The sequence below is a fragment of the Microtus ochrogaster genome, unplaced genomic scaffold, assembly GCF_000317375.1.
Source record: "Microtus ochrogaster isolate Prairie Vole_2 unplaced genomic scaffold, MicOch1.0 UNK38, whole genome shotgun sequence".
Classification (NCBI taxonomy): domain Eukaryota; kingdom Metazoa; phylum Chordata; class Mammalia; order Rodentia; family Cricetidae; genus Microtus; species Microtus ochrogaster.
Genome location: NW_004949136.1, coordinates 3352485 through 3374156, shown reverse-complemented (window position 1 = coordinate 3374156; position 21672 = coordinate 3352485). Strand labels below are relative to the sequence as shown.

At 48.5% G+C, this 21672-nt stretch overlaps 3 protein-coding genes and 1 pseudogene across 4 annotated transcripts in view; 1 reads left to right on the top strand and 3 right to left on the bottom strand.

The window, feature by feature from the left end:
• Positions 1-2285: 2285 nt before the first annotated feature.
• Tnfrsf18 (TNF receptor superfamily member 18) lies at positions 2286-4596 on the bottom strand. Its single transcript, XM_026790001.1, has 5 exons — positions 4441-4596; positions 3585-3702; positions 2855-2942; positions 2485-2687; positions 2286-2417 (listed from the first exon to the last, which is right to left on the bottom strand). The coding sequence occupies exons 1-5, from the start codon at positions 4594-4596 to the stop codon at positions 2293-2295; spliced, it is 690 nt and encodes a 229-aa protein (XP_026645802.1). The 3' UTR covers positions 2286-2292.
• A 1135-nt stretch (positions 4597-5731) lies between these two features.
• Positions 5732-5831, top strand: LOC113458513 (annotated as a pseudogene).
• A 2950-nt stretch (positions 5832-8781) lies between these two features.
• On the bottom strand, positions 8782-11367 carry Tnfrsf4 (TNF receptor superfamily member 4). Its single transcript, XM_005368704.2, has 7 exons — positions 11238-11367; positions 10869-10991; positions 10209-10316; positions 9752-9818; positions 9143-9339; positions 8943-9062; positions 8782-8852 (listed from the first exon to the last, which is right to left on the bottom strand). The coding sequence occupies exons 1-7, from the start codon at positions 11365-11367 to the stop codon at positions 8782-8784; spliced, it is 816 nt and encodes a 271-aa protein (XP_005368761.1).
• Positions 11368-15440: 4073 nt separating this feature from the next.
• The window catches only part of Sdf4 (stromal cell derived factor 4), a 20713-nt gene continuing 14481 nt past the window's right edge, over positions 15441-21672 (bottom strand). For both annotated transcript variants that reach the window (XM_005368703.3, XM_013354306.2), the window contains exons 5-7: positions 16658-16816; positions 16298-16473; positions 15441-15877 (exon numbers count right to left, since the gene is read on the bottom strand). In XM_005368703.3, the coding sequence (XP_005368760.2) occupies positions 15701-15877; positions 16298-16473; positions 16658-16816 (512 nt within the window). In that variant the 3' untranslated portion in view covers positions 15441-15700. The remainder of the gene's footprint in view (positions 15878-16297; positions 16474-16657; positions 16817-21672) is intronic.

Sequence of the window (21672 nt, the reverse complement as noted above, 5' to 3'; positions counted from 1 at the left end):
CGGGATCTGGAATAGTCTCTGCTGGGGTGGCAGGAGGTGGCAGGAGGCTTCTCAGCAGAATCTTTTCAGCCCATCCTCTTCCCCACGTTTCTAGTATTCCTGGATTTCACACGCACCTGCTTGCAGTCATGGACTCTGTCCCTACATGACTACAAACTCTCAGCCCTGGGGAACTGAACAGACCCTGCACAGCTCACGGTTCTCGTGGAAATCCCCACTTCTAACAGGCTGGCACAGTTCATCTTATGCCCCTGAGGTGAACATGAGAGGAATTGGGGGCGTTGCTGACTGCAGGGCAAGGGTACATGGGAGACTACTGCATACCTCACCCCACCCTGCAGAATCTCCCGCCATCTCTATCACACCCATCAGTCACCCACGGAGGAGTTTCCAGAAGATAGTAGTCTGCACACGTCATGCTATTTGGGGATGTCCCACCTGTGGCAGTTCCAGGGGAAGGCAGGACTGCCTATTGCTCAGAATCTAGGGGTGTGGTGTGATAGGCAAGCTGGGAGATGCCCCCAGCCTCCACCTCCCTTCCCAGGCTTACTCTAGACTTTGCAGATTGTGCCTGATTCCTAACCCACCCAAAAGGGGACAGAAGAGGCAGCTCCAGGCAATGAGGGTGCTGGTACATCCCCAAGAGACTTCGTGTGGCCCTGAGCGCTGTGCGTTCTGATCCCAATGTCCTCCACTTCCATGGCAATTTTTCCATCTCCTCCTCCAGTCTCTTCCAGGTGCCTGTGTGTTGATGGGGCTGTTAGCATCAGAAGTTGCAGATACATCCCCCAATCCCTATTTACCTGCTGTGAGATAAAAGACAGGAGACATTAAGTGGAAGGAGGAACAAGTAAGTGCTCAGGTGTGCAGATGCCTTAAGGGTGCTTCCCTCAGCCCTGCCACTCCCTGGATATCCATTCCAGGGTGGCCTTATTGAGTCTAGCTCTGGCTGTCCTGGTCACTTTGTAGACCATGCTGGCCTCAGACTCCCAAGATCGGCCTGCCTCTGCCTCCCGAGTGCTGGGATTAAAGACATGTGTCACTACACCTTGCTCCTCCTGGATCTTTCTATGAGCAGCCCCTACAACTGCCAAGAGGCAGGAGAGATGTTTTGCTCAGAGGGCCTCAGAGCCAAAACTATGCACTATGCACTCCAGAGAATTTGCCTTGTGCCAAGAAATGCTGATATGGAAACTGGCTAAAGCCTGATTTTTAAAGTCCTAAAGTGCCATCCAACCCAGTCTCCCAGGCATCCCAAAGGGCAGTATCCCGAAGACTACAGGCTCAGTACATGGTTGCCTAATATGGAACAGACAGAGGTGAGGGGAAGTGGTTTGGACAAGAAGCCAAGAGGAGGACTGGAGAGCTGGCTCAGCACCTGCTGCTCTCTCATGCCTGCGTTCAGTTCTTAGCACCTATGTGGTAGCTCACAACTATCAACTCCTGCTCCAGAGAGTTATACACAATGCAAAGAAACTTACGGAGGAATTAATACACCCATAAATAAAAAATAGAAGATGAAACAAAGAAGGCAGGTATTCAGTATAGATTACCTCCTTCCAAAAGCCTCTCTAGTCTGATGGTCCCTCCTGAGGATTTGTGGCCAAGATTAACCTTGCCTTGTGCACCCACCACTACCACCCCAGAGAGAGCCCTGAGGGCAGGCCTCAGATGTCCCTCCCTTGAAAGATCATTCTAAAAGTCTTTATTACATTTTTGTACATGCGTGTGTGCTTGTGTGGACACTCACAGGCATGCGACATAGCGTACATTTGGAAGTCAGAGGACAACTTTTCAGGGTTGACAGATTCTATCATGTGGGGTCAAACTCATCAGGCTTAGAGGCAGGAGCCTTTGCCAAGATATTTCACTAGACCATCCTTTCCATTCTACGCCCTGGAAGTGACCATGGGCACAGGATGACAAGGGGTGTCCTCAAATGCAGCTCTGGGAACCTTACTTTCCTCTGTCCCTAGAACACAGTCACTCAGGTTACTAGAAAAATATTTATTGAAAACCACTTGTACAAGGTCTTGTCCTGATCACTCAGTGCTCTCTCTTGGAGAGCCTAAAGACCCCACTCCAACAGAGTTGACAAAAGAGGAAGGCAGCCACAGGACCCAAGTGGAGTCACTACTCTCTTCACCCCCATCATCTTACACCCACTTCCACCATCGAGGGGAGCAGGGCCAGGCCCAGGGAAGGATGCACAGCAGAGCCCTTGCTCTCACCAAGGGTAGGTCTGGGCAAGTCTTAGAGGGTCTGGCTTGGAGTACAGAGGAAGAAGAGCCCTCATGGCCACCGGTCTCCCAGACGATTCTTTTCCTCCGTTTGCTCCCCACGCTCCTCCTCGGGGAACTGAAAGCTGCAAGCATCCTCAGCTGGTGGAAACTGCACCTCCAAGAGTGGCTGCGTCTCTGCAGTAAAAATGTGGTCAGCAAGTAGCCTGAGATGTATGTTCCCCTTCCCAGGGACACAACTGACCTCGGAGATATATGTGCTGCCTCCTCAGCTGCCATATGTGCAAGCAGAGCTGGACTATGATTAAGAAGAGAATGCAAACAGTCGTGGCCAGAAGGATGACAGCCAAATGACCATGTCGTTCAGTGGGCAGTGGTTCCGGAATGCACACAGCATTGTGAGTCTTGTTCCCAGGGAATATGGTGAGAAATCCAAACTGGGTACAGCTGGACACAGACACAGACACTGTCAGGCTTGGCTACCCAAGCAGTCACACTGGGACCGTTGGCCTCTGAGACATTTGGGAGATGAATGGGGGCCTTTGAGGGTTTACAAGGGAGGGGTGGGAGAGGCTTCCTCAAGAGTGGGCCTAGGCTACTCATCCAGGACTTACTCGGCCCAAGGTCTGCAGCGGCCCTCACGGCCTGCGGAGAAGGTGCCCATGGCACAGTCAACACACTCGAAGCCAAACTTAATATTCCCTGTGGATAGACAGACAGACTATAAGGACTACTGAGGTTAAAGAAGAAGGAGTCAGCACTCTGGAGGCAGAGGCAGGCGGATCTCTGTGAGTTCGAGGCCAGCCTGGTCTACAAGAGCTAGTTCCAGGACAGAGAAACTCTGTCTCAAAAAAACAAAACAAACAAGCAAAAAAAGTCAGACTAGGGTCTATCAATCCACCGGATCTAATGTCTGCAGGACTAGAGGCTGGACAAGCAGTACTATGTACACCTATTCCAGAACTAGAATGATACATTGGTCCCTATGAAGATGGTTGGATTGGTGGAAAGACCTGGCCATAGTCAGAGTCATAGTCTGAGAGCAGACCAGCACCTGGGCAGTCCTCAGCCTCTCACAGCCAGCCCTGAGAAGATAGCAACACCCTCATTATGATGGAGAATCCCAGGCTAATAGGAAGAATGGCTCAGGTATTCTGAGACCACTTGGCCCACCTATCCCTTCTAGAATCTAGAATGCAGATCCCTGTCTACCCAGAGTATATACCCATGCGCCCTGTAGGTACAAGCATTCTTACATGCCTACACATGCTCACTGGGCATCCCTACCAGCTTGGCTCTAGATTAAACTCGTGGTTAGCTTGGGGATATCTCCCAGGGACGTACCATGAGGCTGCACCTTCTGGCCTGGTTGGCAGGGGTAGTGCTTACAGGTCTTGCACTGAGGGTCTTCACAGTGGTACTCCGGCATGACACATATACAATCTCCTTCAGGACAGGTCTCCTTGTCTTGGCAAGAATAAGAGTCTCAGGAACTAGGCAGAGTTTCCCTCTTCAGAGCTCCTACTGGTCCTTCAAGTTCTTAGGGTGCTAGGCCTCCATCCTCAGTCCAGTGCAAGATCCTAGGCTTTGTCCATCTCAGTGTTCCATCTCAGATGGCTGACCGCTAATATACATACCACCCACTGTTCTGAAGTTATGGCTTCATAAGTCCCATTTTATATGGGAGTCACCTGGGGCTTTCTAAGGTCCCTGGGCCCATGCTGCCTCAGGGTACTAGGAACACCTCAGCAGCTGCAGTCACTGCTGTCCACATTTCTTTCACAGACACATGGGTCCTCAGAGCTGCCTCTTTCTATATCAGAGGGATGGGGGTGAAGTGCTAAGATATTTTTCTTTGAGGGGTCTTCAGACTGCTCTACACGTTCTAGGTAACATAAACACTGGATAGGGCAGAGGAGAATGTTGGGGTACCAACCCAGACAGAGCTAAGGTTTGACCCACCCAGCAGACCCTGAGATGGTCCTCTTTCACCTTGGACCCCAGATCCCTCTTGAAGAAGAAGTTTCCAGCCCCTGCTCCCACACTTCTGGTCTTGAGCAAGTGACTCATATGGACCCTCTACCTCCTTCTCAGTTCCAGACTCATGGTTCCAGACTCAGAAAGTCTTCCTACCCACCCTCCCTGTGTGAGAGCTGGGCAGGGCACTGGTGCACATACTGGCTCCTGCTCCCCTCTTTGCCTTACCTGGAGCACACCGATTGCAACACCGTGTGTTGTTGCCAGTCCCACGCTGGAAGCTGCCAGGGCCACAGCTAGGCTCCTCAACCAGGCTCTGATGACCTAGGTCCAGCACCCAAATCAGTGAGACTCCACACACCATAGCCCATGCTCCCATAGTGTTTCTCCTGGGTCTTCTTCCTGTGGGTTGATTTTTAGTAGTCCCCAACTTGCTCCAGCATGCTTTGTCCCGCCCCTGCCTCAGTCCCCACCCCTCAGATTGGGCTCCAGACCAGCTCCACCTCCATCTTCCGGCAGGCATTGTGGTGTTTGTAAAGGCCTCTGTAAAGTGTGCAACAAAGTCATATCATCTTCCTTGACACCTCCTGAACCCCAGCGAGCCTCTTCCAACTCCAGCAGACACACCCAGGACAGGCTGCAGAGGAAAAGGATCCTCATTCACACAGGCTGCTTGAGGGTACCCTTTATTGTGTAAAACTCCTCCTTTCCACCCCAGAGAGCCAGTGAGGGGAGCCCAGAGCTTATATGCCTTTCGGAGAAAGTCGCCATAAGCTGGGCATTCCTAGAAGGCGCCTGAAGCCAAGAACAGTATGTCCTGCCCAGATCCAGCCTGGAAGTTCCAGCTTGGATCTCTTGGCTGTCTCTGGAGCCACTTTTGTTCACCTCCTCACACAATTCTAGATAAAAGGACTCCCTGATGGAGCCTTCTGGGCCTCTTCCTCATGGGGAGACTGTATTGTCTTTCTGAGCCTCATTTTCCTCGTGCAGTCACTAACAGGTTCTGGAACCCTGCCTCTACAGGAAAGCCTTTCTGGATTGTTCAGCCCCACTTCCCACATCTTCCAGCTGAAACTAAGTACAGGGAAACATGGTGAGGACTTTGGGGAGTGTTGGAGGTGAATATGGGCATCTCTGAACTTGTGGGTACCCACAAATGGAAGGTGTGGAGACCTCTGTGATTGTTGACACCCTTTTAAGATGCTGTTGGAGGAGGCTGAGGAAGTAGGAAATGTTACAGGTTACCAGCTGTGCAACTCCTACTGTTCTCCTGCCTCAGGTGTGTAAGCCTCCTGAGAGGCAGCCCTGGTCACTGCCGGGGTGGGGGGAGGGGACTCTGGGTAGTCCACTCTGGGCCAGCCTTAGCAGAACCTCTCCTTCGAGAAACAGCTCCAGGCCAAGGAAGTGGGTCTGAGTACAAGGGCAGAAGGGAAACCGCGTGCCTTGGCTCCACATAAAGATACTGAGGGCAATATTGCCTATGCTCCTAACCATTTAAAAAAAATTACGGGAGCGCTCACTTTGGAAGCATACATAGAAACTGGAACAATACAAAAATTAACATAGCCCCTGTGTAAGGATGACAGAAAAATCTGTGAATCATTCCATATTTGGGGCTGGACATAGTGGGACACACCTTTATTACGGCACTCAGGAGGCAGAGACAGGTGGCTCTCTAAGTTTGAGGTTAGCCTGGACTATATAGTGAATAGGACAGCCAGAGTTATGGAGAGAGACCCTATCTCAAACAAACAAAAATCTAGAAGGTCAGCCGGGACCACGCATTCATAGTATTACCCCAAGCCTGGTGAGTTCATGGTATACACATGGAATCCCCTGCCAGCCATGATATTCTCACACGGGGGATCCCTGTTCTCTAGGCAATGGCCTCTTCCACGGGGGAGAGATAACAAAGCACTCACCTCCAAAACACTGCCATGCATTGTACCTTGAAGGTGTCCCTTGGGAATTTTTGCCTTGGTGTTGTATCCGAGCTCAGCCATGGGCAAGGTCTGCTTGACAGAGACTTGCAAGGCTACAAGCTGCTAATGAGCTTCATAGAGGTTCTTTCCAGGAGACAACCACACACAGATCACAAAGATAAAAAGACACAGGTCATATACCTAGGGAGATGTTTTCATGCAGATGACATCAGTAAATGTCAGCACCTATGTCAGACTTCCTGTCCTACCCACTTCTAGGTACCCACTGCAAGGAACTGCCAAGAACAAGCAGCTTCCGTAACCAGACAGTGGGCAGAGGTGATTTTTATCTGCTCGCTGCTATCTCCTTTATTTTATGTGCAGCTCCTTGTGTTTGTATTTCCATGTGGTTTGTTTCACAGGCCTCGGTGAGGATGTTCCAGGCAGTTTGACCCTGGAACTCCCAGACTGAGATGGGGAGAGCAACACAGGTAGTTGGGGAGTTTTTGAGATGAGGGGGGATAGAGAATACACTTTGGGACAGCATCAGAATGAAGAGAAAATAAACCCAGTATCTGTGCAGGTGGGGTCATGGGTATGTAACCCAGGAAGGGACCCAAGGAGCCCCCAAATGAGCAGGAGACCGCATGAAAACTGGAGACCTGTGTCCAGTAGGGAGGGGGCATAGGTATGGCCTGCCTAGACTGGGAATAAAACCTCTTTCCTATCAGCTCTAACCTCCCAAGCCCCATAGCATTCTTCCTCCCCCCCTCCTCTCTAGGATGGACTTCTCTATGGGGTGGGGGCTGCCAATTGGCCTATGGCTCCATCCCCCGGCTTCAGGTGTGGTTGGTTGTGCAAGCACCCAGTGAAGGGCATTTAGTAGTTCAGTGGGTGTTTCCTTTGGCTGCAGGCAGCTGGATGTTGTCAGAGAATGGAGAGAGATGGGAAGGGAACCAGGATCAGAGATAGTTTTATCCAGCCAACCCATGGGGGTCTCAGTGACTTGGGCTATAAGTAATAGGGTGCCCCACCATGCAGATGAAGATCATCATATCTGGTCTGGAGGTGGTGGCACACGCCTTTTATCCCAGGACTTGGGAGGAAGAGGCAGGCGGATCTCTGAGTTCAAGGCCAGCCTGATCTACAGAGTGAGTTCCAGAATAACCGGGGTTACACAGAGAAACCCTATCTCAAAACACAAAGAAACAAAAATACTATATCCGACCACAGGCAGATCAAGTAAAAGATGGGAGGGGTAACAGGTGTTACTTTAATGTCAGGCCGGTGGCCTCATGGTGGCAAGGGGCAGGAAACAAGGAAACAGTTATCTTTATAGCTCCTTATGGTTCCTATGCCTCCTCAAAGTGCAGTTGACACAGCCTGGCACCACCCCCTGCACCAGGATGTCTGGTGACTCCTTTCTTTTTTGGGGTTTTTTCTTTTCTTTTTTCTTTTCCTTCCTTTTTTTTTTTTTTTTACTTTTATTTGAGACAGGGTCTCACTATGTAGCTCTGGTCAACCTGGAACTTGCTATGTGGATTAGGCTGGCCTCGAACTCACAGAGATCCTCCTGCTTCTGCCTTCTCAATGTTGGGATTAAAGGCATACACCACCAAGCTTGGCCATCTAGTGACTTTTAACATCTATCACATGACACCAGTTTGGGCTCTCTGGTTTCACTTGCATGATCAGGCATGACCGCTTGACTATCTCCAAGAGCAGTTTGGCACCGTCTGCCTGGAGTTCATTGAGCTTTTGGGTCCCTGTGCTCTTTGAGCAACACAGCCGTTGCCGCTCCCAGAACTCCCAGAGCGCAGCATAAGACCCTGGGTCTTCAAAGTGTCCATATTCTTGCCAGAGAACATTTGTTTCTAGAGGAATAATCTCAGGACAGACGAGGTTTGGCTCAAGAAGCAGACCAGTTTTCCATAGCCACCCATGTATCTGCCTGAGTCACAGAGGTCAAAAGGGGCACAATGGTTCATGAGCCCCTCTGGTGATCAGGATACTCAAGCTGTTTGCCAGGGTGCTTTCCTTTTGGCTAAGACTCTTAGGTCCCCTTAGAGCAGTGCTTCTCAACCTGTGAGCTGTGACCCCTTTGGTGAAACTCTGTCTCCAAAAACATTTACATTACAATTCATAGCAGTAACAAAATTACAGTTATGAAGTAGCAACAAAAATAATTTTATGCTGGGGGGGTCACTACAACACGAGGGTTGAAGTGTTAGGAAGTGTTAGGAAGGTTAAAAGCCGCTGCCTTGAAGCACAGACTCTGGACTGCTCACCAAGCCGCCAGTTGGCTCCCCTAGTACCATCCCCTTGGCACTTCAGACCTCCCGTACTTCATACCCCTGTTCACACTGGAGAAAACATGACTTAGTGTGAGTCTCTGAGCAGACCTTCACCTTGGCCTAAGACTCTTCCCCCACCAGAAGAGGATGCAACCTCAGCCCCCTAGTGCCAGTCACAGACTCACAGTTGCTAGCATGTTTATTGGTGGTTCCACCAGGCAGGCAGTATGCATAGCATACATAGGAGAGCCCAAAGCCAGCCCGGCACCTAGAACGGTGTGGAGGGTACTGGCAGGCACCAGGATATAGGCTGTCCATGCTCCATCAAACCCTTTCCTGAGGTGCTGTTCAGATCTTGGCCAGAGTAAAGTGTGTGTCAGCTTGTTCCTCCTGGATGGGGATCCTGAAGCTGTTTCCCCCTAGGAGAAGCAAAGAAGGGAGAAGCAGTGAGGAGATATATCTCATCCCTCTAGGAAGCAAGCTTTATTAAGTCCACAGCGGGTACTCACAGTAGGGTTTGGGAGCATCAGACAACCTCCAAGCCCTTCGGAGAAGGTACAAGGCCAGCAGCACAGTCAAGGGAGCCAGCAGGCCCAGGCCTAGGCCTAGGAAACCAGTGAATACTGGGCCTATGAGGAGAGCCTAACTGAGTGCACTCACTCTCCCTCACCTCCTCTCCCCTCCCTTCCACTGGGCCAGTGTCCCTTACCCCTAGGAGCCACCTGGGTGGATGTAGAGAGCAACTGAGAAGTCCTGGGCCAGACTGTGGTGGACTGGACAGTGGTTGGCGCGACTGTAGAGCCCTGGGTCTCCCAGAGCACTGTGGCTGGGAGGCTTCTGTCCTCACAGACTGCGTCCAAGCTGGGACTGGCTGGGTGCTGGGTCTGCTTCCCAGATAGGGTGCAGCTGTGGGGTGAGTGTATCCATTAGCTAGAGACAATGGTGGAAGTTGCACTGGGTCATCCTCAACTCTGCCAAGTCCTCCACCCCAAGCCATACATCTGTGTCTGTTTCTGTCTATCCTTGTCCTGCTTCTACATGAGGTTCTGCGCTCTCAAAACCCTCCTGGTACTTCTCCAGCCCTCTGAAGAACCACAACTTGAGAGCAAACATGTTTCTACAGCCTGGACTAGAATCTCCCATGTCCCACTCCACTTCCAGGGCTCCCCACAGGGGCTGTGTTGAAGGGAAGATGTCAGAAGATCCCCTGGTCCGTCACTTAGTCATCTAGACACCAGCTCTTAAATGCCCAAACCTTTCTGATTCCATCCCTTCCACACCCCCAGTCCTCAGTGTTCCAGCCAGCCACAATACTCACTTAGTCCAGGGCTTGCAGGCCTGGTTGTTGCCTGGAGAAAAGTGGCCAGGAGGACAGGGGACACAGTCTGCAGCAAAGACATAAGTCAACTCTCTGATGCTACTAGGTGGGCCCTAGATGTTGAGGCTGCTGGAGGCGGGGCCTGAAGTGGGGAACAGTGTTAAGGCTCACTCTCCAGTGCCAGTGCATGGGAATCTTGGTCTCTGCAAGCTCCTTCCTTCCCATGTGCCTCCCACTGGCACTGACCCAAGTCTTGACATGACCCAATGGGAGAGGGGCTTTTGGCCAAGACTAGATAGATGCTGGGAGAAGTAACAATGTACCAAGTGGGAACACGGCTTGTTTTTATACCATTATCATGAAGGGCATCAACACACATGGATCCTGACCACCTCGCACACACCGGCCATGGACAGACATGAACCTGCCTGGTGTAGGGGGCCACCCTGAGGCTCACCAACTCCAAGTTTGTGGCTGCTGTCTTGCCGGGGCTGGGTGCCTGGCTTGCACTGGCAGACAGTATCCTGAGTTGGTGTGCAATTCTGCTTGAGTTCACTCCCACTTCCTAGGGAAGATGAAATAGAGACTGTGAATGCGGCTTAACTAGCCCTGACCAACGCACAAGGCAGGGTAAAATGGACTTGCCATCCCCAGTGGTGCAGGAACAAAGTTGAAGCTGAGGGAACTCTGCAGCCTGACTTCAGGCTTCTTCTCTCCTAAGACCCTCTCTCTGGCTACTCTGTTCTTCCTGGTCATAAAGCCCTGTAGAAAGCTACTGAGCTAGCACAGGGCAGCTGTGGCCTCCCTTTTCTGCCCTTCCCCAACCTGTCTCCAGCCTAGAGCATCTGAATCAGAAAGGTACTCTCAACATCCACATCGGGCCTTACCCACTAGGACAGCTTGGGCAAGGCCCAGTTCTAAGAGGCCCTGGCTGAGCCTTCACCGCAGAGGACAGAAGTGTCCCCTGAGAAATTCCCTGGCTACTAAGGAACCCTTAGTGAACAGGATTCATCATGGCTTGGAGTTAGTTCTGAAATCATATGGGAAATATGGGCACCCATTGGTGCAGCTACTTCCTTGCTGGGCTGGACAGTGAGTCAGGGTAGGAGGAGCTCACGTTGGTTGCACTGTGTACACTGCTTGCAGCTTTCATAATTGACTGCCTCGTTGTAGAAGCCAGGTTCACACGGGTGGCATACAGTGTCCCTGTTGGCATCACAGCGGCTCACCATACCGTTGCCTGGAGTGGAGCCCAGAAAGTTAAACAGGTCAGCTAAGGCCCAGGACGGTGGAGACACAGCACCCTGACTCCTACAGAACCAGCCTTTTGGTTGGCTGTCTCAGACCTGGGAGCATCATCTGATATCACCTGAATTCACTTACCCGTCCCGCCCCCTAGAATATCTCTACCTGTGTCTCCATCATTGTCCCCCAACAATCATCCCTCCCCCACTCCGCCACTACATCCCAAAGCAGGGCCGCTCACCTGGCTGGCACTCATGACAGCACCTGTGACCACTGGGGTACGTATCTTCAACACAGTTGAGCCTGAATGAAACCCCAAGTGTGAGTCCCAGGAGCAGAAGTGCTGTGGGCTGCTGGACCCACACATACATCCTTGTCTGGGCTCTGCCTTCACAGGAGTCTGGGGTTTTTCCTTGCAGGATGTGGCTATAAGGGCTATGGGGGAGGGGCGAGAGGAGTAGGCGGAGAGGCGGGAAGATAAGTGAGCATGTGTTCCAGTGTGTATGGCACAGGTGTAGAGTCCCGTAACGAGCTAGTGTTTGGGGCCACTGGGGTGAAGGGAGGTGCAGATACCCAACATACACATATGGAGGCACACAGAGAAACACATGCTCACAGGCATTTTAAAAAAGGATTTTATTTTTAATTATGTTTTTTTTTCTTTTGGGGGGGGCATATGTATATGGTAAGTATAAAACCCAAGGAGGTCAGAAGAGCTAGAGTTATAGGAAGTTGTGAGCCACCAGCGTGGAAACGAGGAACCGAACTTGGGTCCTCTGCAGGAACACTTGCTTTTACCACTGTGCATGGTACTTCACTCCTTTAATCCCAGCTCCGCCTCGTTCACACAGTAAATAAATTTCCAGGACAGACAGTACTACATAAGAGAGACCTTGTCTCAAAAACAAAAACAACCAAAAAGAGCAGTACAAGCTTAACTATTAAGTCATCTCTCCAGTGTGAACAGACTTTATTTCTTTTCTTTCTCCCCTTTCTCCCTTTTTTGTAGTACCGGGAACCTAAATTCTCTTATTTGCTAGGCAAGTGTTCTACTTCTATATCCATAGCCTTTTTCATGTTTTATTTTAAACAGTTTTACTAGGTTGTCCAGGCTGACATTTGAATTTATTCTGTAGCCCATGTTTCAATCTTTTCTTTCCTTCTTCCCTGTTTTCTCTTTCTTAATTTCAAGATTTAATCCCAGCACTCAGGAGGCAGAAGCAGGTGGATCTTTATGAGTTCAAGGCCAGCCTGGTCTACAGAACAAGTTCCAGGACAACCAGTGCTATAGAGAAACCCTGTCTTGAAAAAACCAAACCAAACCAAAACAAAACAAAAAAGATTTAGTTCGAGACAGGGCTTCTCTGTAGCTTTGGTGCTCTTGTAGACCAGGCTGGCCTCAAACTCACAGAGATCTGCCTGCCTCTGCCTCCCGAGTGCTCGGATTAAAGGTGTGAGCCACCACCGCCCTGCCAAAAAGATTTAGTTTATTTTTAATTGTGTATAAGTGTGTATGTAGGAAATGTATGCACGTGGTACTGGCACCCAAAGAGGTCAGATGTCTGATCCCCTGGAGCTGGAGTTATAGGCAGTTATGAGCTTCCTGATATGGATATCAGGAACCAAATTTGGGTTCTGGCCTTGAACTTCTCATCCCTCATTCCCATCTCCCAAATGCTGGGATTACAGGTGTGTCACAGGCTCAACGGGCTTTCTTTTCTTACATAAAAACTACTGCACTGAAGGAGGAAATGGGTTAACTGGGAGGCACTGTCCTTATCATACACAAACTGTGACATGGCATAATTCTCAAATTAACTGGAAAGTTCCATGCTAGCTATTCATGTGGTGCACACCTGTAATCCCAGTCTTCAGGAAAGGCATGATGACTGCAAATTCCAGGCCAGTCTGGATTATAGATGAAGTCTGTTTTGTTTTTAGGTTTAAAAAAAGAAAGGTGCAGGGATAGTCCTGCTGCAGAACGAGACACCAGCCTGGGGCTGGAAATCCCCCACCCAAGATCATATGTGAAAGCAAAAGTCCCCATCTCTCTTATGGAAACTTATAATGTGGAAGGTGGGGCTGGGCTAGCAAACAGGTGGAAGAAGCCAGAGTAGGCCAGAGACTGCCCTCCCCTTGCTTCTGAAGGACAGTGAAGGTCCTGGAGAGGAATCCTCAAGGCATCCTGGGCAGCACTCCCAGTCCTTTCCTTAGGAGAAAGGAAGGTAAATCTCATTTGACACACTGTCTCTCCTGAGGTCAGGTAACACTAAGGTGTCCTTCCTCCCCTCAGAACTCTGCTGTCCTTGGCTGTCAGACCTGGACAAGGGGCTTAGCATCGCACACAGGTAACCAGAGGTGCAGAGAAGACTGGATGTGCCCTGTATTCCTAGGGACTCCCTACAGAGGATCTGTACAGGACAGCAGGCCCCTTCTGCTTGGACCACACTGAAACTGAGTAGCTTCCATGTAACTGAGAAGATCACTGGCAGTGGCTGGTCTCACTGTGTCTCCTAATCACTACAGGGGAAACAGCTCTGGGATAAGGCACTAGGGGCTACAGTGGGGCCCTACTCGCCCCCTCAGGGCAACAAGGGACCTAAAGCAACTCCCAACAGGCTGCTGCCCCTTGAGTACCAGACTGGAAGCCATCAGACTCTCTAAAAGACCCGGTGCTTGCCAGGGCAGCACTACACCTTCATCTCAGCTGTGACACTCCAGGCCAAGGCCGTGAGCAGGAGCAGGAGGGTGATGAAGTCTGATAGTCTGCCGAGAAGTCCCTATTCCAAAGCAGTGTGTCCTACTCTTTGGGATACTCAGAGGCTGGGATCTGCTTATGCACATGATCATTCTAAGTACTGAAGTCTCGTCTTTGCCTAGAAACAAGCTCAGGTACAACCACACTCCAATGACTGTGAGGAGCCATGGTCCACCACCTCCACCACCACCACCCCCGCCACCCCCGATACACCACTGATGTGGGATTCCCCTCTGTATGCTGTGAATGTTTTACTACCTTTGGTTAATGAAAAGGCTGCTTCCACCTAGGGCAGGGCAGAATAGAACCAGGCAGGAAAACCAAACAAAGATACAGGGAGAGAGTAGGTGGGGAATCAAGGAGACACCATGAAGATGCAGCTGCCAGAAACTTTCTGGTAAGCCACAGCCTCGTGGCGATACACAGATTAATAGAAATGTGTTAATTTAAGATGTAAGAGGCGGATCTCTGTGAGTTCGAGACCAGCCTGGTCTATAGCGCTAGTTCCAGGACAGGCTCCAAAACCACAGAGAAACCCTGTCTTGAAAATCCAAAAAAAAAAAAAAAAAGATGTAAGAGCTAGTTAATAAGAAGCCTGAGCTAATAGGTCAAACAGTGTTGTAATCAATAAAGTTTCTGTGATAACCAACAAGCAGTCTTCGTTTACACACCACACAGAAGTAGGTTCCTGTGTCATCAGGGTCATCTAGAGCAGGCCTAGGATTGTGACAAGCTATCAGCCGTCCTGACAAGCCTTCTCTGCCCGTTTAATACCAAGACAATGGCCCTGAGCGCCAAAACAGATCTTCAAAAACACTGACCCAGAACTTTGACCAGCTCAGACTCCGTTGCTGATCCCAACCGCAAGGCCCAACTTGATCCCACACAGCCTTTCCCATGCATGAAACACCATTACTCTTTCATGTCTTGCTTTCAGGTCCTGTTTTCACTTCTACCATGAGGAGAATCCATGTCTACTGAAAGCTAGACACCCATTTAACCAGTGTCCACCTCAAAAGTATCTAGTGTAAACTACCTAGCCACAATGTTTTCTTTTTTTCATCTAAAGAATGACAATGTGTTGCTGGGCATTGGTGGTACATGCCTTTAATTTCAGCATTTGGGAAGTAGAGGCAGGTGGATCTCTGGATTCCAGAAAAGCCAGGGCTACATAAAGAAACCCTGTCTCGAAAAATAAACAAGAAAGCAAGAAAACAAAAAGAAGAGGTGAGAAGAAGGTAATTCTATTTTTAAGGAATGATTCTTGTGATGACAAATATCTGCACTTTTTCATGGGGTGGTGGTGGATAGGATCCTGCAAGGTTCTCAAGAGTTTGAGGAAGATCCCGCCCCAATGACCTACCAGACCGTACCAAGGAGGTAGCACCTGTAGAACTGTACGGCTGATTAATTCCAGAGAAATGTGATCTACTTTATGTTAATCTTTCAGTTTTCAAGGAAATTGCAAGAGTTGCATTTATTCCCCACAGTGTGGTGAGCCCACGGAGGGGCCCAGCCCAGAGCTCCTGGATCTGACGTGTAAAGCACCCTCAACTGAACCAACCACTCCAAACAATTCTCAGAAGTAGAATGTAGCAATTGAGAGAGATTTAGCAAGCCAATGCAGCTCAGCCCATGACTGGTACAGAAGGGCCGCTGCCTCAGACACATGCTGGAGAGGACACATAGCCTAGTAAGCACATCTTTAATACGTCTGGGCCATGCTGTGGCAGAAGCTGAACCAGAGCATATGGACACAGCAGAAGAAAGGAGGTTCTGGGACAGCACTTTTAGGGGTCATGGTAGCCCCCAGACACAGAGTAGGTAGCATTTCAAACCCACCCTGGGACCCAGTCAACCACAGGTCTCACTAGACCACAGGCCCCTTGAGGTGTAGGAAGGGTCAGACAGGAGACTGGCGGCCTGGCTCCGGCTGAGGGGCATGCTCAGAACTCCTCATGCACGTTGCGGGCATAGTCCATCAGCTTGCTGCCAGTGAAGAACTCGCTATACTTGAGGATCTCCTCAGGTTCCAGGTGGTGGTTCTGGTTCTCATCAGCAATGGCGATCATCTGCTTGGCTTCATTGAGGGCATTGTATTCATTCATGGGGTCCATGTAGTTCTGTGAGATCCAGACCTAAGTCAGCAGCCTATACCTGGCACCCTATCAACAGGGAGGCCCTGTGCTAGCCTAGAGGTCACTTCAGAGGTGGGGCTAGTATGTGCTTCCTATTCTGGTTCCATGCAAAAGGGGCCTTAGGAGTCCCTAACACAGGGTGGAGGATGTAGCTCTGAGATGGAACAATTATTTAGCATGGAATTCATCTTGAGCACCAAAACGAATTTCCAGATGCCTTCCACAGACTAGGGAGTTGCTTTCTAGAGGCTACAGGTTTCACAAGACTTTCCTATCTCTTGAATGCGAGTACTAATGCTGATGCCCCCCCCCCACCCGTCTCATCATCATGTCGGCAAGCCCCCTTTTCTCTGGGACCTCACTATAGGATGAACCCACAGCCCCCAAACCCACACCCTTGCTCACCTCCAGCTCCTCCATGGTCACAATCCCATCATGGTTGGAATCAATCAGTTCCTCAAACTCTTTCTTCCTGTCTTTCACCCAATTGTCATCAATGTCTTGGCCTTGCTGGTTCTCAACAGTGCCCACGGGCAACGAGATGAATTCAGGCAGGGACAGCTGCTTATCGCCATCCTGGTCTGTAGATAAGGGTGGGGAGAGGTGGTGTTCAGCTTGGGCTTTACCTAAAACACCTCCTCAGAAACCAAAACAGGATAAGCCCCCCTACCCTGAGGTGCAGTGTCCCTTTCAGCAGTGCAGTGCTCCCAGCCCACTGGTCACCCTCAGGCCCAGAACAGTGTCACAGTGGGTGACAGGCCTTACCCAAGTCCCGAACAATCTCCTTCACCATGAACTTGAGCATGCCCCGGCTGTGCTCAGGGTGAAGGAATGAAAGGAACTCATCCTCAGTCAGCAGCAGGTCTGCAGGCGGATTGTCTGCCTGGTACCAGCGACCTTTGAGGTTCTCAAGGACTTCCTGTGCTGTGAGAGGCAGATTAGTGACTATTAGGCATGCTGGACACTAACGCAAGCACCCACAAGATTTTACTTGAACTTAAGACGGCCGTCATCTTCTGGGCTCAAGACTAAGGGTGCTAGCCCACCACCCAGAAGAGCCTGGCCCTTGGGAGGAGACAAACAGGACCCCTGGACACTGCCCAAGCCGCCTTCTCTGCACGCTCCAAGTTGTTTCTTCCTCATCAGAAACGGAAATTCACCGAGACTGAGGCTGACTCACCCTTATTGACGTCTATAGGAACAAAGGTGTCATTTTTGTTCCTCTGTACGTTTTCATGTGCATTATCATTCGGAGAGTATAGAATGCAAAAAACCCAGTTTCTAGAAATGACTGCGGCAGTGAGCAAAGCTTCCCATGAATTCTAGAAATGATTGCCTATGCATTCTCTAATGTCTCCCATGTTCCCAGGGCAGAAATCAATCTTCCTCCATCTGGGACTCAACAGTCAGTGACTATGTACCATTGCCTAGGCTTCCAAGTTGCTCAACTCCAGGAACCCTAAGAATCGTTGGCTGAGTCTAACTCTGGCCACATCCTGACTGTTGCAGCCCCTCCATTAACCATTAAGTGCCTGGTCACCACAGACAGGCCAAATGGCCAAATGCACGGTATTTCCTGTGTTAATCTAACCTGACTAACAGGACTCACTTAAAAAATGGTGGGGAGGGGGCTGGAGAGATGGCTCAGAGGTTAAGAGCATTGCCTGCTCTTCCAAAGGTCCTGAGTTCAATTCCCAGCAACCACATGGTAGCTCACAACCATCTGTAATGAGGTCTGCTGCCCTCTTCTGGCCTGCAGGTACACAGACAGACAGAATATTGTATACATAATAAATATTTTTTTAAAAATGATGGGGAATGGGATACATTGGCTCAGCCCTGTAGTCCCAGCTGCTTGGGAGGCTGAAGCAGGCAGCTCATTTGAATGATTATCTCATAAAGTAAAAATAAAGACAAAAAAGTGGTAGAAGGCAGATTTCTCTGCCAAGACTCCCACCATGCACTGAGGGAGACCTACTAGCATTATACAAAAGAGATTATAAAGCATAGGCCTCTCCTCTAGGATACTATCAAGGGCTTAGATCACCTCAGTCAAAGGCCCTTCAGTGGGTTGAGGACAGGATGTGAATACACAGGCTTTAACTGTTTTAATGATAAGTGTCCCTCACCGTCTAGGGCACTTGAATACATGATCCCAGTAATGCTACCTGGAGAGGTTTAGGAGGTGAGGCCTTGTTGGAGAACGTACATTCCGAGGGGCAGGCTCTGAGTGCTTACAGTCTCTCACTTCCAACTCATGTGCCCTACTTCACGCTTGCAGTTCAAGATGTAAGCTTTTGGCTTCCTGCTCCTGCCACCATTCTGGACTCTAACCCTCTGGAACCATAAGTTTTTTGGTCATGGTACTCTATCACAGCAACAGAAAAGACTAATAGAGAAGCTGGCACCAGACAGAAGGGTGTTGCTGTAAAGAATCTGACTTGCTGGTTTTGAAGAATGAGAAGATCAGGGAATTTTGGACTCAGAAAGTGTGTGAATGCTATAAGCAGAGCTTACAGGGCCATGACAGTAGGAGCCTGGAAGATGGTAGTGCTAGGAGCAAGGCTGTCTGTGCAGGCCTAGCTCAAGAGGTTTCAAAGGGAAACAATATTAGCAACTGGGCTACAGGGCATTCTGGTAATATTTTGGCAAATAATCTGGCTGCCTTTTGCCAGATTTTACCCAAAGCTAAATCTAGAAGTAATGAAATAGAAGTTGAAGAGATTGTCCGGTGATTAAGAGCATGGATTACCTTTGCAGAGGACCCAGGTTCAATTCCTAGCATTCATATGGTACAATGGGGTAATCCTTCTGTATGTTATGAATATGTATTACTCTCACTGGTTAATAAAGCAAGCTGATTGGCCTAGAGCAAGGCAGAATAAGGCTAGGTAGAACAGTCACACTGAAAATACTAGGGGAAAGAAGAGAGGAGTCAGAGAGTGCCAGCTGTCACTAGCCACATGGCATACACAGATCAACAGAAACAGATTACCTTAAATGTAAGAGCTAGTTAGTAAGAGCTTAAGCTATGGGCTGAGCATTTATATTCATATATTCGGCCTCTGAGTCGGTTATTTGGGACTGGACAATCAGGACGGAGAAAACTCTGTTTACATATGGCGCCCAATGTGGGGTGGGGATCTACATAAGACCTGAGAAAGCTTTAAAAAGTATCTAAATAGAAACACAGCCACACTGGACTTCCTAGTCTTCTCATGCTGGCCACATTACAGAAACACATCTCCAGACAACTGCCCTCGAGATGGAGCTGGCCACCAACCTCCATGAGCAAAGTGGCATAGTAGATGTCGTAATCTCTCACAGGCCGCAGCGGAGAAAGGTGTCTCTCAGCTGCTGTCTTCAGATCTTAGCTCTGAGTGCCAGCTCGCTGCATGATGGATTTGAGGTTTTGTTCTCACAGACATAAAAGATTAAAGATACACAGTAAGGACAGATTCAGGCAGAAAGAACCTCTAAAGGAGTTACAGTGCATTAAAAAATATATGTAGGCTTGGGAGAGAAAAGAAAAAGGGTAGAGAAGGTCCTTTAAAAAATGAAGTAGCCGGGCGGTGGTGGTGCACTACGGAGAAACCCTGTCTCGAAAATCAAAAAAAAAAAAAGAAGTAAATGGGCTGGAGAGATGGCTTGGTGGTGGTTAAGAGCACTGACTGCTCCTCCAGAGGATCCAGGTTCAAGTCCCAGCACCCATATGGCAGCTCACAACTATCTGTAAAAAAAAGTTTCAGAGGATCTGACACCTTCACGCCAATGTACATAAAATAAAGCTAAATAAATAATAAAAAGATTCTTTAAAAAATTTTGGCTGCTAAGAGACCTTGGATTATGAAAACTGCTATATTAACCCATCCTATATATTTTTAAATTATTTTGAGTTCAAAATTTAAGTCAAAAGATGTGTTACTTTGGGGGAGAGGTTATGCTTTTGTTTCCACAGGAAATGAGAAGCTATGAAGTCACTCTAGGTTAAGAAAAATCAAATTTGAAAAAAACAAAAGAAAAATTAAGTTTGATTGAGAAAGACCCCCTGAAATCCTGACTACAGACTTGGAAAATAAACCGAGAGCAACTACAAGACACATGATGTATATTTTACCTGCTCAACATATAACAAAAAAGCATTTATGGCTCATTTGTGTACAATACAGTCTATACGTACATTAATACAGACATGCATGTCATCTTTAAAAGTTTATGTATTTTTAGAACAAGTGGACCAGACAGCAATAAAAACGGCCCAGATGATCCAGCATCCAGAACAGCTTCAAGGCTGCTGAAATGCTCCATCCTCACATAACACCCCAGTCAGGACCGAACAATCAAAAAAACCAACTGTTAATCTCAAAATATTTTACATTGGTATAGATTTTGGTTTATTGATACAAATTTAAAGTTAATTTTTTTATACTGTATATATATTTCTACTCTTGCTTAAGATACTGTGTTTATAAAGTTCATTTAAAAATGTAATATACAGAGCTAGTTCCAGGACAGGCTCCAAAGCCACAGAGAAACCCTGTCTCGAAAAAAAAAAAAAAAAAAAAAAAGAAAGAAAGAAAAATGTAATATAGCCGGGTAGTGGTGGCACACATCTTTAATCCCAGCACTCCGGAGACAGATACAGGTGGATCTCTGTGAGTTTGAGGCCAACCTGGTCTACAAGAGATAGTTCCAGGATAGGCTCCAAAACTACAGAGAAACCCTGTCTCAAAAAAACCAAAACTATATAATTAAGAAACACAGATTAATAGTCATCTGTAGTTGTCAAACAGAGTCAGTTAGGTTTTCTAGGTATACAAAGATATTTCAGATAGATAGGTAATCATCAAACACTTCGAAGACCTGCAGATTATGGCATTTAAAGTGCTTTAATAACTTGGACTTTTCACAATAGTGAGACATGTCTACTCCTGGCAGCACCAGTTCACTTCAGAGAAGATGAAGGACATCAAAGAAACTCCATATGGAGTCTGTTTTCTTTAAGGCAAAAGCTAGCCACGTGGGCAAAGAGACTGCTCTTGTCTCAACTGCGGACAGTTACTGTCCAAACTGGGGCAGCAGGACACAAAAAAAGGTAACTGCCGAACTCTGCCAACATAAGGTAGGACAGTCCTTCAAAATCCCATGCTTCACAGAAAAGTCTGTCAGCTATGTTCCAACATAACAGAGAAACTTTGGATGACTGTCCAGGCAACGAGATGTCCCGTTCTCAGGTAACATTTCATCCTTCTGGGGTCTTAAGTTTTTTTTTGTTTGAGGCAGGGTTTCTCTGTGTTTCCCTGGCTGCCCTGGAACAGATCAGGCTGGCCTTGAACTCATAGAGATCCACCAGCCCTTGCCTCCCAAATGCTGGGATTTAAGGTGCATGCCACCATGCCCAGCCCCTTTTGGGGTCTTTAATGGAGTTAAAGACTAGATAGTCATAGTTATAACCAAAGGTCAATAAATAAGATATAAAACTTCAGACTTGCCAAGATAAGATAGATAATAAAATATTTTCTCTAATTTTGCCAAATACAAATGAACTAGATATTGTAACTATAATTCTTAATAACTATTTTTGTTGTATATAACCTTACTATGCTAAACTTAAAACTTTTCTTTTTAATTAGACAAAAAGGGGGAAGTTCTATGGGATAATCCTGATGTATGATGTGAATATGCAGGCTAGGCAGAAAAGCCAAACTAAGCCAGGCGGTGGTGGTGCACGCCTGTAATCCCAGCACTCGGGAGGCAGAGGCAGGCGGATCTCTGTGAGT